Below are 16999 nucleotides of genomic sequence, written 5' to 3'. Positions count from 1 at the left end.
ATTATGGTGGACACAGTGAATCTAGCGATGTTTGGTTGTACACTTTGTCCGGCCTCCCTCATCCTCATACCATGGACAAGAACATGGTCAATCACAGTAGCTCTGATTTCATCAGATATTACTGTTCTTTGTCTTCGCTGATCACCTTGACCACCTTGACCACCTTGACCACCTCGACCTCCTCTCACACAAACTCTTCCTCTTAGATTTCTATCTATTGTAGTGCCTCTCAAATCAGTGCTCTCTGAACTGACTTTATATATTCCCTCACATCATTAGCCACAAGTGTTATCAATTTTGAGTTGTTGTGTTCAAGTAGTGACAACCGTGCTTTAATTGTGTTTGACTTTTGCCACCTGTGCTTACCATTATGCAGCACATGTGAATCACAATGAAAATGTGTTGGTAAGTTGTGTCTAAATAGGTGAAAAGTGCTCATGGTTTTGCCAAAAGAGTGATTGATTCAATCAGTGTGTTCAGGCAACAGAGAAATTGGTTCAGACAACAGGGTTAAGTGTTTTAGCAATTGAGAAAAACTGTAAGCTTGGGAGAAAAATTAGAAATACGCAGTAATTCTGTGGTCACACTTTTATACTGTACCCCCATACGCATTCCGCCCTTTTCTGTTTTTAGTGTGTGGCGGTGGGGACCAGGGGTAGACAAAAGGTCAACAGTTGACTCTACATTTGGGTTTACCATTTTCAGGTAATAACTGTTTTTTTTACCGGTAAAATCTGTCTAAGTCGGACAACTTAAAAAAATCCAATGAAAATAATTCCCTCTTAGCTGCACGCTTCAATACTGCAGAAAAGGGTATCCAAATGAGTACATTGAAATGAGTCATTAATAGGTTATAGTTTTTTGTTTTTTTCATTTCGAGCCTATTTGTAATCATATTTTATCGGAGAAAAGAGCTAAGGTTATAACGAACGGAACTCTTCTACTATTTGATTTCAAATTGACAGCAGCACGACTTGCTATTATGATCCGGAGAGGCAGCCGCCATAGTTTAATAATAAACTGAAAATATAGGCTATTTACACTTCTCAACAGGTGGGGTCTGTGAAGTTTGTGAATTCAGGTACATTTTCATTCATTCATTCATCTTCAACCACTTATCCCGGGGTCGGGGTCGCGGGGGGTGCTGGAGCCGATCCCAGCTGACATGAAACTAAAAATATAAACTACTATAAGAGAGAAGATGGCCAAAATACACAGAGCTACTATGAGCCAAAGCCACACCACTGAAGACACACTGTGAAACGGAAAGCCCAGTTGTAATGGGAATGCAAATCCCCTGCTGTGCTGGGCTGGGCCGAACCAGACCATTGTATGGAAAAATGCCATGAATATGGTGCAGAGATGAGATGCACCTCTCTGACATGGCAGAGGCTGGGGACCGAAGCTGATTTATTTTACTCATATTTCTGAAATTCAAGTATCTGAAAGCTATAAATAGTCCTGCACAAATTCATTTGGAGTGTTATTGTTTGAGTTTAATTTCCTCCTCAAGAAGTCACTCAGAGGACACGTCTTCCGGGAAGTGCTGAATACGGCTCAGTGAACTGTACTGCATGGTTTAATGCCTCCCAGAGTGTTACTGTTGGGAACACATTTTAAAATTATAATCTTTTCTCATGTACTCTTTGTGGTGAATAGAGATTTTTAGGAATTCAGAAAAAGGACAAAGGACTCAAATACTGTTAATGTACTGAAGGCGCGGGTTGCCTGGTGCTCTGTGGTTAGAGCAGGCGCGCCCATATACAGAGGCTGAGGGCGCACTCACACTTGGCTCAGCTGATCCGAGCCGTGCTTCAGCATGATTTTTGACGTGATTTTTTGAAATGTGAAAATTACTACCCTTAAAAAAATAAGTACATTTACTGCACTACATTTATTTTAAAGCTTTCAAAAATAGTTACTTTGCAGATTCAGATTATTAATACAAAATATAATCAACAAATTATGGTTCATTATGTATTGTTATTATTATAGATTAAACTACCTGTCATAAAGTTAAAGTTACAATTAGATCTACCTTGCCAGCTGCAATGTTGAAATGATACATACATAATTGCATCAACAATTATTATACAATAATGTAATCCTAAAATTAGCCATTTTGCCCAATCAGTACTTCTGCTTTTGGTACTTTAAGGAAATTTTGGTGCTGATTCTTTTACTGCTGTGTACTTTTACTCACGTAAAATTTGTAATGCAGGACTTTTACTTGTCTAAGAGTACAACTACACTGTGTTATTGATACTTTTACTTAAGTAAAATATCTGTGTACCTCTTCTGCCATTGGATTTAATTATATTGGTATTGTATAATTTACATATTGTACAATCTTGAGTAGTATAATGTGTCTCCAGTTAATTTAGATTATTTTAAATTATTTATATTACATCTAGTATAAAATAGCTGTTATTATTTTACAGTTTTATTGTAGGGTTTTTTGCTAACGACATTTTGTTGGCCACCGTTTAGAATTTAATGAAAAGTCATGTTGCAATTACCAACTCTGCAAGTGCTTTTAATTTGACACAAAAGGTAAGAAACATCGAAGGCGTGCTCTGGAATCCGGGCGATTAATTTGCACGTAAATATAGTTTTTTGATCTGGTGTTTTTCTCTTGAGTACTGTCACACAGAACGCGATTATTACACAGAAGACTTATCGATTTTTTTAAGCTTTCGCACAGTATATAGAGACATCAACCAAACACGTTGTTTTGTTTATTAACATCCATGGATCAGACAGAAAACTATATTACTCCTGTTGGCCTGCCCATGCTGCTGATAACAACAGTTCGTCTTGACTCACTCAGAAGTTTGGGATGTAACATTTATGTTATCCAAACAGTAAAAGACTTGTGTGTGTCTGTTCAACCTATTTTCATCCTCACAGTTTGATTTTATCAAAATCTGAAATTCAATACAAAGCTACGTCTCAGCAAGTGACTTTTTTTTCTTTTTTTTTGTTGTTTTTTTTACAACCGCCATGTTGACAGAATGTCAAAGAGGTTTTGGTGGTGAAGGCAATGATAATGCTGTTATACAGTAATTTAAACACACACACACACACACGCGTCTCCCCTGTCTCCCTCTTGTCAGCTTCCTTTTGTCACTTTTCATCGGGATAAAAATAAAACTGTGACCGGATATTCTCCTCATTGGAGTCGTCTCCTGTTGACGAACCAGTGACTTGTATGAGATTAGTCATCCTGTTAAATCAGATTCAAGGCAGTGCACTAATGACTAAGCTCTGAGGGCTTCCTCCCATCGTGCCTGATGTCTACAACATAACCGTCTCGACTGGCCAACCCAGTAAACGCTGCTTTTAGCGTTGATGGAGATGAATTTATAAGACAAGAGCTGAGGCCTTTACTTTACTTTAGGGGCAGGCCAGTTAAAAGACATAGAAGTTATTTTATGGTAAGGTGTGAAGTTAAATTACTTAAAGTTGTACTGAGATAAATGAGAATAATTTGTTTCCAGCGGCCTCTTTGCCAGTAAAATGTAATTGCAGGTGAGTCTGTTCTTTCAGAGCCCTCCATCTTATCACGTTCATGGTCACTATGTGTGTTGAATGTATTTTGTTTTTTTTGCTCTTTTGTAAACTTTTGAAACACACTGTTCACACTTCCGTTCCAGCCCCTATATGTTACCCTCTTAAATCCATACACACACACACACATGTTCCTATTACACTTCTGCCCTTACTACAAGCCTGACTCAAGTTGAAAGTTCCCAATTACACGTGAACGCAGCACTACCGTTTGTGACAAGTTTGGCCAACAGACCAACCGCTGTCAGCAGCGTCACTAACATGACATCTTATTTACATATAGCCTGCGAATGTTGCCACAGACACGGATATTGTAATACTGTGCAAAAAGGCAAGTAGAAGTGCTTTCATTAGTCGGTCATATGATCAGTCACCATGGTTTTAAGTCACTCTTTGATAGGTAGTAACTTAAAAGACAATGTAATAGATGAAAATCTTAAGGAGTACATTTTTTAAGTGTAAGAAGCCACAAGGTCGCAGAACATCTGTCCCTAATATTGACATTTTGACATTTTTCAAGTGGCTGTGTGCTGCAGTCAGGGAGAAACAAACGATACGTTAGTGCTCAGGGGTTTTAAAAGAAGTCAGCCATGTGGCTGCCCTGTGGGTGCAGAGAAGAAGTTAGGAGCCTTTTGTTTCCACCCAGTAAATCTATACAAAAATATTTAAATAAGGTAAATCAACTAATCAGCCACCCACTCACTGACCCATTGCCTTGGCCAAGGACTGCTCTTGCAGAGATAAGAAAAGCAGGAAGAATAGATTTAATGGGCTATTATTGAGCACACAATGAGGCTTGCCAGCAACAGTGACAGGTCCTCAACATTCTGAATGAGCCTTGTGTGATATCAATACCCACAGTGGTTTTGCTTAAAAAAGTATTTCACAAAAAATGTGTAATCCTGCACAAACCAAATGGCGCATCTTGGTAGCGAGCGGAGTGAGAGTGTTTTTTGTGATCCAAAACCTCCAGGCCTGTTTAGACAGATGATGGAAGGGTGTTCCCAGTGGTCCACTCCCAGGCCTACTTCTCATTCTCCACATGTGCTTCATCCACCATGACAGCGTGCATGAGCATGACATTTTGGATGGGGAATTTATAGTGAGAAATCTAACCCTGCCCACAGCCTGCTCTCAGAATCTACCATCATGTGAGATGATTAAAATTAACACTGAGACATACATGGATTGATTTAGCTGATAAACTGTGTTACTCATCACAGTGAAATCATGTCTCGCTGGAAAAACAGGATGATGCAGCATGTGGCAGTATTTAGATCAATTTAATAAGTAATATTTCTAGAGGCAAAACAGATTACATTAAAATGACAAGGGTATCCATGAATGTATATGCAATGCATATATATATATATATATATACAGTATATAGTGTGTGTGTGTGTGTGCGCGTGTGTGTGTGTATGTTTGTATGTATAAGCCTTGGATCATGCTTTCCAATCCATTCTCCTGTTGCTTATTTTTGGACTGCACTAACAAAAGATTAGAGTAGATAAAATTCAACGTTATTTTTAGTGCACCAAACCCAGAGTATAGGTACTGAGACAACAAAATGCAGTTTAGCATCTGGGCCTAACCAATTAAAGTGTTGTAAACCCAACAATTATAAAGGACATCATTTGGTGTATATAGTAGCAGTGAAAATCAGAAGCAAATGGGGTTCGAGTGGAGATTTGAGGTAAGCAGGTGTTGAGGTTTAGTCAGCTAAATGGCTTCAGAAAAGGCAAGGCAAGGCATCTTTATTTATATAGCACATTTCATACAGAGGCAGCTCAGTGCTCACAGGGGCTGATTTCAGATCTGCTGGTAGTTTGTTCCAGTTGTGTGCAGCATAACAGCTAAATGCTGCCTCACCATGTCGAGTTTGAACTCTGTCCTCCACTATCTGACCTGAGTCAGTAGATCTCAGAGCTCTACTGGGTTTATTGAAAAAAAATAATATGAGAGAAGAATTGTGATTTCTCTTATGTGTCAGGTCGCCAGCACGCCCAAACATTCATCATCATTAGCAGCGTGAGCACCAAGCACCAGATGCCTCTGCATTGTGCTACATCAAATCTGTCTGGGCAGCTACCATTAGTACCATGGGACATATGCATCTATTCTCTCACCTGGATCACGCTCTTCTCACTCCATCTGTTTGAGATGACTCTGCAGCTGCCTGCAGGCCCACACAGGGTGGGTGACCACCCTGTGTGTGCCTGATAGCTGGCTTGCAAGGATTACAGATTAGTTTATGACTTCAGCACGTAACCCTATTTTTGAACCCTGTTAGGTGTATTGGTTTTTTATTTACCAGTCTTATTATTTATTTTTCTGTGAAACGCTGTTGATGTATTTAAGTAAAAGTCAATTTGTGTTCCAATGTGGTTTATTTGCATAAACTGTGGACATTAGGATATCGATATTTTTGCAGAAGTAGTAGTAGTAGTAGTAGTAAAAGTAGTAGTAGACAACAGGCCGGCGGGGTAAGATATTTTAGTAATAGTAGTATTTCTAGTAGTAGTTTTATTGTCAGTGTTTTCTTTCCAATGGCCGTTCTAAGAGAGGGATGCTCCCTTCGGATCCCTCCCCACCCTGTATTTAAAAGGTAATAGCATGCTTTTAAAGCTACAGTATATTGAAACTAGACAACTTAAGGCATCCATTCGTACCAACCATGTCATGTCTAGCTTGTCGGAAAGGGGGCTAAATAACACTAAAAAGTTAGGCTAAATTTTTGCAAAGGAAAAACTGGCATCGCCATTTTCAAAAGAGGTCCCTTGACCTCTGACCTCAAGATATCAGAATAAAAAAATGGTTCTAGGGGTACCCATGAGTCCCCCCTTTACATGCATACATGAAGATCTTGTGGATCCTGTAGTAACCATTTCATTGTAGTGGGACCATTTTTCAAACTTGACATCACAGCCTCATGAAATTATATGACCGTAAACTAGAGACCTAGGGCATCCAGATGACGTATGGCTTTCTTAGGTATATAAACAATAAGGTTGTTTCTGAGCTGCTTCAAGCACAGAAGTGCCATCCAGTTGCTTGAAAATGTAAGTCTTGCAGAAATCTTTAAATGCCATATTTCAAAATCACTGCATCAATTTGTCTGTGGTGTTCCTCAAGGTTGTGGTGTCTTGATGTGGTATTTTGGAGCTATATAGTAATTTCTTTTTATCAATTCTGATTTGGTAAAAATTTGAACCATATCTGTGTAACAAATCTATCAACCCAAAAGTTGCTGCAACATCTTATGAGAAATACACGAGAATTGTCATGAGAATGACAATCATATACTTAAATCATACTCTAAAATTACATGTTGCCCCAGCCTGGCTCTCCTTGTAACATTGACTGTGTTTTAAATGGCATTTCCCACACAAATAATGTTTTACCACAACACTGCAATTTCATTAGTTGCATTTATTAAACCCAAACATTGCCGTTGACTCCCTTTAGGTTATGTGATCTGACCCATGTGTTTGATTAAATAAAAGGCAAGCAGATATCAGCATGGCCTCTCATATGGAAAAACCTAATGAGGGTAGTGAAAGTAACAACAAGCTGTTGTGTTATGTCTCTATGCCCTCATCAATCAAAGCTCTCTTGTTTATGCTGACGCTAATACTGCCAGGCTCACTCTGTATCCCTATCAATTAAAAGAAAGTGGTCAGCAATCCATCATGCTCCATGTAGCACGCCATGTTGTTAACACGCAAACGGTGCGTGGATTCACATTTGTGTGCATTTTAGGAGGAGCAGTAGAAGGAGAGAGAGAATAGATACAGGTACCTTATTCCCTTGCCTCAGAATAATGATCCTTTAACAACCTTCTAACTGAACCAATCTTGGGAACAATTTTTCCGTAACTGGAAAGTCTGTTTCTGGTTGGCATGGGTGTATTTGAATTGATTACAGCTGTGAAGAGAGATAGGGGAATCACCTTCCTCCACTGACAACACACTTTGGGTTACAAAATGGAGATTTGCATGGCATTACCCGTGACAGTTCTCATAGGTTTCATTCTCCACACAGTGGTTAAATGCCAGAGGTCTTTTGAGAGCTCATCTACAGTAGGGCTGTAGCAGGAATTACTGTTGAACAGTAATGAGGTATTCATGCTGTGCCAAAAGATGATGAAAATAATTTATCCTGCTTCAGAAATACACTGACACTGTAGAGTGCAATATTATTTAATGTATTAACAGGTTCAAACACAAAATGCACTGAGACAGTGCATGACAAACTAAAGACAGTAGATCATTCTGTCCTCCATAAAAAGAGTAATTTCAAGAGTCACCTGATGACATGATTTATTCATTTTCCACAGAGTGAATTTAACACTGTAATGTTATGGAATGCCATTCAGGCTCCAGCTGGAATTTGACATTTCATATAACATAACTAATGTATCACTGTGTTTGAAGAAAATAATAAAAAGTCATTTCTCCAAATGAGCAAGTGCGATGCTCCTTTTTAGATGGGGCAGGGGACTCTGGTTTATCAAACTTTAAGGGCGTACTCACACTGTCCTTCCGTACCGCGACCCGGGCTTTAGGGTACTTGTCCCCCCTCCCTCTCCCCCCGCGCCCCAGCCCCGTTTGTACTCACACTGCCAGGGCCGGCCAATGCTTCTTGCTGTCCATACGCCATCACGCCGTAACACATCACACGCATTGATCGCGTGTGTGTGGCTTTGTTTACAAATCTTTCCACAGACCTCGGAGTTTTTTTGCGTCTTGTCAACTGTTTTTGAATATTTTCATCCGACCAAATCTGCAGTAAACACTCCACCTCCGCATCACATCAACGTGAACCTTTCACCGCCATTGTTGTTGTTGTTAAATGTCCGCGCATGGTCCGTCCTTCTATTTACATGTCCGAACAGGCGGACATAACGCTACTGCCGTAGGGCTCGTGCTCGTGCTTGTACACGTGCGCACGCTCGTGCTCGTACATGTGCAAACGGCTCCGCTAAAGCCCACCTCTTTCAAGCGGGCCGTGGCCGCAGTTATGCGCGGAACGGGTGCACTCACACTGCTTAAAGGTACTAGGCTTTAGCTGAAAAACGGTTTTGGCCCCGGCCAGAAGGACAGTGTGAGTGCGCCCTAAAGTATGTGGTGGTTTGTTTGTGGGCGTGTAGTTGTTAAAGGGGTACTCCATCACTCCATGTAGTATTGTACTGTATATCCAAGAGACATATTTTAAAATGAATGGTCTATATTTATGCAGCAGGCACCGAGATATCCGGACTTTTAGTTTTGACATGCTCCAAAAGTTATCATCAATCATCCTGCATTTCCCGTAATGCAACGTCTTTCATTGGACACGCTTGACCCACGTTTATCAAACTCCAAGTGCCCAGTTAGTAAGACAGGCTCTGATAAAAAAAACGTCTCCAAGCACAAAGGGAGATAACCCTGATGACATCACTATGACATCATCAAGGTTATTTTCACAAGACTTAGTGGTAACTAACAAGCAAGCTAATTTTGATGTATGAGTGTTGCTTTAAATTGGCTGTGTTTATATTGTGCCTATCTACATTACCAGATACTTGAAGCACCTTACTATTTCCCGGAGGCAGAGCTGCCATTCCTGCCTATTGGGAGCAACTTGGGGATCGGTGTCTTGCTCATTGGAGAAACTGGGGATTGAACCCACCTCTACAAGCTGAGCCACAGCCACCCCTTTAATTTTTGTCCTTTATCATTCCAAGCTGAAAAATAAAACAAATTTTGAAACAGCTTCTGGCCCGTACAGTTGTCATGAACAGGGAGATTGGCTACAGTGAAGTTGGGTATTTTAACATGGGGGTCTAGCCAGCCTCAAGTGGCAATTTAAGGAACTGCAGTTTTGGCACTTACACCTAAATATCCTGCTTCTACTGTATAATGTAGCATTTGACATAAAGAGACAGTTTATTCTTCTCCTTCAACAAAATATGCAGCTTCCATTTGCAGAGTGCCTGAGGGTTTATGTAACAGTGCAATGGTAATTATGCCAGAATCTCAAATGACTCATTTAAAAATAGTAACCTTAAATGTAAACACTACACGGTGTGCTTGCATGCTTTATATCTTTGTCAGTCCTTAATGTCTCAACAAGTTTTATACATTTAAAGCAGTCTGTGTTTTATAAGCGTTCCTTTCTGAAAATATGATTTCATAAATGAAAAATATATCAGGCTCAATGTGGGAAATGGAAAGGGGTACCTCATGATTTATTCATTTGCCACAGAGTGAAGTTAACACTGTAATGTTATGGAATGCCATTCTGGCTCCAGCTGGAAATTTGACATTGCATAACATTACTTACTAGATAACATAACTAATGTATCACTGTGCTTGAAGAAGATAATTAAATAGACAAACAATGGTACAAAAATTGCTGTGCAGCTGTGGATAGAAGTGTAGACATTTAGGGGATTTGGCAAGAAAAGGTGCAGCTGAGAGAATGATTAAGCTTAGGTGATGTAAAAGTGCCTATGGCTAAACATTTTGAACAAGAGCCCAAAGAAGAGTGTAGTAGAGAGACATGTTGAGTTTCAATATGTGTGTGTGTGTGTGTGTGTGTGTGTGTGTGTGTGTGTGTGTGTGTGTGTGTGTGTGTGTGTGTGTGTGTGTGTGTGTGTGTGTGTGTGTGTGTGTGTGTGTGTGTGTGTGTGTGTGTGTGTGTGTGTGTGTGTGTGTGTGTGTGTGTGTGTGTGTGTGTGTGTGTGTGTGTGTGTGTGTGTGTGTGTTTATGTGGACAGACAGAGAGTTCGTGAGAGGGGATGTCTTCATCCACTCTGAGAGAGCCTGGCTCCCCTCCTAGCCCGGGCACATTTTCCCAGGCACACCTCTGGCGAAGCTAAATTGATGTGATTTGATGGTGCAGCAGCACACACACTGTCCCGGTCAAACACAGCACTGATCCCTGCCAGCCTCCTTCTTAACACGCACACAGAAAAAAAAAAAATACACAAATGCATACTCTTTTGTATGTATACAGATGGAAACAGAAATATAAACAAGCCCAGTGATTTAGGAACAAGGACTAATATTAAAGTCTGTGTGACAAATATGTTGATGTCTTTATCTACCTCTTCATCATCACCTACTGCTGAAAAACAAAGTGAAGATGGAATATCCCCTCTCAATCACAAGCCCTTAATAGGCGCTTAGTGGATTTTAATAAGGAGTGGAGTGGTTAGCAGTGCACACCGTGGTCTTCAATGGGATTAAGGGGGCTTTGAATGGTTGAGGCCATTAAAATCTACAGTCCTGGAGCGTCTTATGAGTATATTTATCATTAGGATTAACAAACCCAGCCTTTGAACGCTCTCACCCAGGGAACGCAGCCACCTCTACCCTTATGCCATTATTATGTTTGGCTGAGTGGCTGATGATAAGAGCGGTTCAGCAGCAGGGGAGATAAAGCTCTGGTCCCAGTCTGCTGACCATCCTCAGTGGACCGTTCTCACAACAGCAACATCTGCATCCACCAGCTCATCCTTGTGTGATGTAAGAAGCTATGGTTTCTATAGGCTAAGCACATTGTTATTTCATTTCTAAACCGCGGACCCCCTGTGTGACGTGATCAAAGAATAGACCCAGAAGTCACTGACCTGTTTGTGGAGAAGGAAAATCTCCCTTGAGGACGTGTGTGCATGCTTTGTAATCTGGAAAAAATGTCAGGGATTTGACCATCAGACCGTAACCCATTTTCTGGTTCCTCCCTCTATCACCCCTCAGATTTTCCACATGACCTATGACCTAGCCAGTGCCATGGTGAGGATAGTCAACCTGATCGGCATGATGCTGCTGCTGTGTCACTGGGATGGCTGCCTGCAGTTCCTGGTGCCCATGCTGCAGGATTTCCCTGCAGACTGCTGGGTGTCCAAAAATAAGATGGTGGTAAGTGCTTCTCCTGCACCGAGTCCTCCCACTTGTTGAAATCAGATTATGCGCTGTTTTTTCTCATCCCTCAGCTTCAGTAATTACTGCACTAAAACCCTTTAGCATCCTGGGAAAGACTGCCTCGCATATCTGTCATTTTAAGCCCTAAATCAAATATATGAAGCTGCTACATTTGCCCACATTTATTCAATTTGCTGATTATTTGTGTGTATCTGGAACTTCCAACCTCTGTCCATATCGCGAAAGAAGGAAGACAGTGAGGTTGTGCGGGGAACATTCATTTTCGGAGGAAGAGGATAGATGGCCCTTATTCAATATTGGTTGAATATTGACAGTTTCCAGTGCACACTCATGCTGTGCTTTAATTTTGCTGTGTTGTCAAAACAGCTGCTGGAGTAAAGTCTCTGTTTAAGCCTGACTCATAATCGTTATCTTTTTTATCTGCTTATGGAGGCTGACCGTGTCACACCTGATGTGCGACTCTGAATCGCCCGCAGCTGATGGCTCTCATGCTGAATTAGCATGTTATAAAAGAGACAAGCTCCAAAGGAATTAGTTAATAGAGTAATTGTCAGGTTTTGTGGTGGGGCCCTCAATTGGGATTGATCTGACATCAGTGAATGTTTCTAATTTCAGTACAACAAACCAGTGAATCCATATATATTTTTAGCCCTCAAGCAGAGTAGAGTGGTTCCCTAACTGATGGCGTATCAATATAATAATAACATTGATAGTAATAATAATAATTACCTTATAGAGCACTTTAAAATCCAAATTACAATTGCTTCACAGAGGCAGCAAAAAAGGACATACAATCATCAGGTTTTTTAAAAGAAAACAGAAAAAAACACTTTGGTGTGTTAAAACTAATTCAGTGTAGGAAAAGGTAAGAATATGAAAACATATATTTTTAAGGAAATAAACAACAGTTCAAGAAAATTAAAACTCCGATAAGGCTCTCCGATAAAAGTATGTTTTAAGAAGGGACTTAAAGGAGATCTTACTCGGCCGACCTGATATCCTTCTGCATTCAGTTGTTTGGTATCCATCGAATTATCCTAGCCATTCTGTCACAATTCTCTTTGTAGAAAAATACATAACATTATTTTCACTATAATTTAATACTTATAATACAGGTTAAAACATTTTTTTTCAAGAAATGTAAAAGTTAAAGTTGCAGACATGCCAGATAACAAATTCAGGGAAGCCAACTTTGAGTTATACATAACCGCTTCAAATCAGCTGTATGTTTAGCTCTCCATTCCAGAACAGATGCCACATGAGTAGTTACATCGCTCAAGGTATGATGCATTTTGTTTGTTATGCCTCACTGCCTCCCTGACATGCTCACTTGTTATATTTAATCATAGGAAACAACAGATGTTGCACACCACTGTCCCTTGAGATGTTTCACACATTAACTAATTTTGGTTTATTTCCCTTACCTGTCCATGAGGAGTCACACACTCAGAGGGGTGAGATGGTCCTGCTCAGGCACAGCGTCAGTGCTGGGGCTCAAACAAGCAGCCGTGTGACTCCAGTTTAACCAACCTATTTGTCTTTCAGTCAATCAGATTAATATGGAGAAAAACAACAGATACACATTAAGCCAAGTTGCAATGGGATTATTTGAAGTTACATAAGGCTGAGCTGTCAGGCACGATAATGTAAACTCTGGCTCACATGCTATTTAAACCTTAAAGGCCTTGTTTAAGGCAGGAGAAAACCAGCAACTCCTGTGTTCTGTGAGGGTTAAATTATTGTTTTTGTCAATGAAGTATGGTAGCTTTTATCAGAGCATAGAACAGCTTCAATTCCCCCTACATAAACTCGGACTGTTTGACGGCAAAGTGGTGGAAATATTCTAGATAAACTGATTTTCCTGTTATCTGTTTAAATTTTCAGCGCAATGTTGACTTTATTCTTATGTTTTGAATAACAAGCCCTACATTTACCTTTCAATTTCTAAAATGTTTAAGCACTTCCATCCAGTTACTCTAGAATGTGGGCCCGCATGCCAAATGCCTTGTCACAAGATTAAGTCATGCAGTTCTTACTAGATTGTATTTAGGCGTTTTCTAATTCTACTACTATGCCTTTGCATCTAGGAGTGCAGAGGCCCTGAGATGTGAGAAAGGAACACTCATAATGTACTTAGTTTAAATCCTGTGTGAGGGATGTAGCCTCTCATTGCCATCAAAATGGGGGTAGTTTTATTTCAAACAGTAAACACTGTCTAATTAATTGCATTACGTAGAAGAATGGCTTTCAATGCGACAGAACAACTAATATATCTCTTTGTATTAATTCAAGCCTTGAGGCCAGACACCTCTTTGATGGAAAGCTCATCGTGTTTTGCTCACATTACCTGCCAGACAAGTGTTTGTATTGACCTAGTCACAGGTGGTTTGATTCTGATTAGAATCATTAGGACACATATTTTGTCTTCTTTTACAGTAGCTGTCCCATTATCTTGCTGGGTCATCGCTCCTTACCTTTTCAGGAGTGCTCTAATAAAATAGCTATCTCTCTCTCTGCTTTTCCGCTGTGGAAATGAGTTTGAAAGCAATTTGGACATGTCACCCCCAGGAGAGAGTTGATATTGATTTGCTATGAACTACCACCGGGATCTAAAGGAAAAGGGGCAATTTATCTATAAATGAGAAAACTCACGGAGAAATCACATTTTTCTAAATAGCTGACCTACTTTCTGTCATGCAAGCCTCTACTGTCTCACGCTCCATCCGCCCATTCTCAGGGCTGTGTTTTAGGCTCTTGCCCAAATGTCTGCTTGGTCCAAATGTTTTCATATTGAAATGTGTTTTACCCTGCCAGCTACTCTGTATTGAACCAACACAGTCTGAAGTAGATGTAACCATTATTTTGTCTTAAGTAATTGGATGTTTGCGTGAATGTGTGTCGTCTGTCCGGGTACTCATTGACCTTTGATGTGCCATCAACACCCTTTTGAGGGAGAGGGAGAGCAAGATGGAAAGATAAGGTGTTCCAATGTACTCACCCCATCTCTTCTGTTTCATCCAGAATGACACATGGGGACAACAGTACTCCTACGCACTTTTCAAAGCTATGAGCCACATGCTGTGTATTGGGTATGGCATGTACCCCCCGGTGGGCATGACAGACGTGTGGCTGACCATCCTCAGCATGATCGTGGGCGCTACCTGCTACGCCATGTTTGTGGGCCACGCCACCGCACTGATCCAATCCCTAGACTCATCTCGACGGCAGTACCAGGAGAAGGTGAGTCAAGATGACAGCGGTGTTGCCTCTTTCTCTTATTTTGAAGAGAGGACAGTAGTGGTAAGGCAGGAGGATGATTTGTCCTTAGCTTAAAGCTTGGTTTTATTTTTTAATGCAGGATTACAACCCAAAATTCTAGTTTTGGTAGACACTTAACACACATAGGCATCTAGGTGTTATGTGACAGATAAAAAACATGAAACATGAAACATAACAACGTAAAAAAAAAAATTGTGGGCTACAACTTGAGCCCTTTTCTTTTAAGCCTGTATTAGTCTAAATTTTGGCTAATTGGCTTCATTAAGTATGTCACATTAGCTTTTAGAAGTTTCTGTTTGCTGTGTACCCATGTATGTACAGACAGCTATCGCTGGATAACTTTGATACTGAAGGAAATACCAAAAAGGTCCTTGCATATTGGCTATATTGTGCAGAGAGTGCGTAGCCTACACTTACCTTTGAGTATAATAACTGAAACTGCATCGCCTCGTATAAGGCCCATCTGTAACTCTGCAGGCTAATAACATGAATGACAGGCACAATATCCCCTTTACAGCTCTATTGAAGAGAAATTATGCTGATTACGTTTTTGCTCTGTCATGGCAGTACGGGCACAGTCCACTGAGCTCCCCTCAGGTCGAAGCAGCGGAAGTCCAACAAGACACCGCCACGTGAGGGTACCTGACAGTCGGACTGCTAACGAATCTGACAGCAGGCTGGGCAGAGGCATTCAGTGCCGGCCAAGACTGTCCGTCACCTGTTTTAAAAGCAAAACAGTCTCTCCTGAGTCAGGTGCAGGCGGCAGTAGCTCAGTTGAGCTTTCAGGGAAATATAATAATAATTGAAAAGTAACTGGTGACTCTGAGAAGGAGAATTAGTGTCTTAAGAATTAGACTGTCTCAGTCTGCGAAGAGAAAGGAATGCCGCTTGGAGATACATGGTACAACACAAAAGGCACTATTGATAGATATTAGGGCATATTGAGCTAGGAGTCCTTTTCAGCTCCTTGGCTTGGCTTTTTATCTTTGGCTGGATGGGCTTTTGCGTTCGAACAGGAATCCCAGCCTCCCCACTTCAGGGAAAGGAAAGCCCTGACAGCTGGCTGTGAAGGCCAAGCCGTGTTCCACGGTGCCATGACCTCTGTGGGCCCAGCGTGGGTGATAATGAGCCAAGCTGAGGCTGCCACAATGCCAACCGTCTGTGGTAAGGAAGAGACGGGAGAGGATGATCTCCAGGGAATGGAGGCAGAGGCTCCAGAGATCCCACCCAAATGAAAGAGGGATAGTGCAAGTGAAAGAGGTCAGAGAAAAAGAACAAGGCAGATGAGCAGAGGAACAGATTAGCTGACGTAATGGGTATGTGTTGCTACATCTTCAAAAGGATAAAAAAGGGCACTAGATTAATTAACAGCTCTCTAATCTCAGGGTGAGTAACAAAGAGACTAGTTTTCCGACAGATTCTCACCAGCTAAAAAAATAAATAAATCCAAAAAGTTAAACATGTGAGTAGGTACATGACTAATGCAGCTGATCTGAGTAGCTGTTTAATGAAAGGGGGGAACAAACCATCTTGCCGCTCAGCGCTCTCCACTCGTCTGCTGCCCTGCTTCAGAGATGCCTTGCTGCCAAGTAGACTGAACAGCTGGCCTGTCTCAGCACCAGTCAGCATGTGGTACCAAAGCCCTTTGCTGCCGTTTCTGGGATCACCCCCTTACGCCAGCCAGCTAAAAAGGCTCCCCCGTGCTCCCACAGCTTCCCACGGTGCCTGCCTGCTGAAAGGTTATTACTGCAGACTGCAATTAATTTTTAAGAGTGCAAATTCTCTCATTTATCTTTCCACATGCCTCAGTGATAAGGCACTCCCTGGGTCATTGCTCATCTGGCTGTGGGAGCCAGATAGTAGCCATTTCTACTACACTGCACTATACCCCACTCCTCCTCCCTGCTTATCAGGGTTAGGTCCTTCAAAGACATAGACCTTTTTGTCATTTGCCCTCGCATCAGTTGTGTGACAATGGGATCTGCTTCCCGGAGATTTCACTCTGCTTTTCCATGTTGGACTAATACTATAATCCACACACTCAAGAAGTGGACAATCCATTGGTCAATCCCTGGAGTTTTGAGAAGCCAGGTGGCTGTTTTCAGATGACAATTGGGCTGCCATGACAGAGACAGCTGTTCCTTTCTGCTGGGACTGGAGCAAACTGTGCTAACAGAGACTAAGTGGAAGGGGTATTTGTATTTGCATGTGGACTTACT

At 41.2% G+C, this 16999-nt stretch overlaps 1 protein-coding gene across 1 annotated transcript in view; it reads left to right on the top strand.

The window, feature by feature from the left end:
* hcn4 (hyperpolarization activated cyclic nucleotide-gated potassium channel 4) overlaps positions 1 to 16999 on the top strand; it is a gene marked incomplete at both ends in the record, with an annotated part of 70313 nt that overhangs the window by 26998 nt on the left and 26316 nt on the right. The window contains 2 exons of the mRNA XM_083919412.1: positions 11316 to 11477; positions 14523 to 14741. Of these exons, the coding sequence (XP_083775538.1) occupies positions 11316 to 11477; positions 14523 to 14741 (381 nt within the window). The remainder of the gene's footprint in view (positions 1 to 11315; positions 11478 to 14522; positions 14742 to 16999) is intronic.

Source organism: Echiichthys vipera (assembly GCF_963691815.1).
Source record: "Echiichthys vipera genome assembly, chromosome: 1".
In the NCBI taxonomy this organism is placed as follows: Eukaryota; Metazoa; Chordata; class Actinopteri; order Perciformes; family Trachinidae; genus Echiichthys; species Echiichthys vipera.
This window is presented reverse-complemented; position numbering and strand designations above follow the sequence as displayed.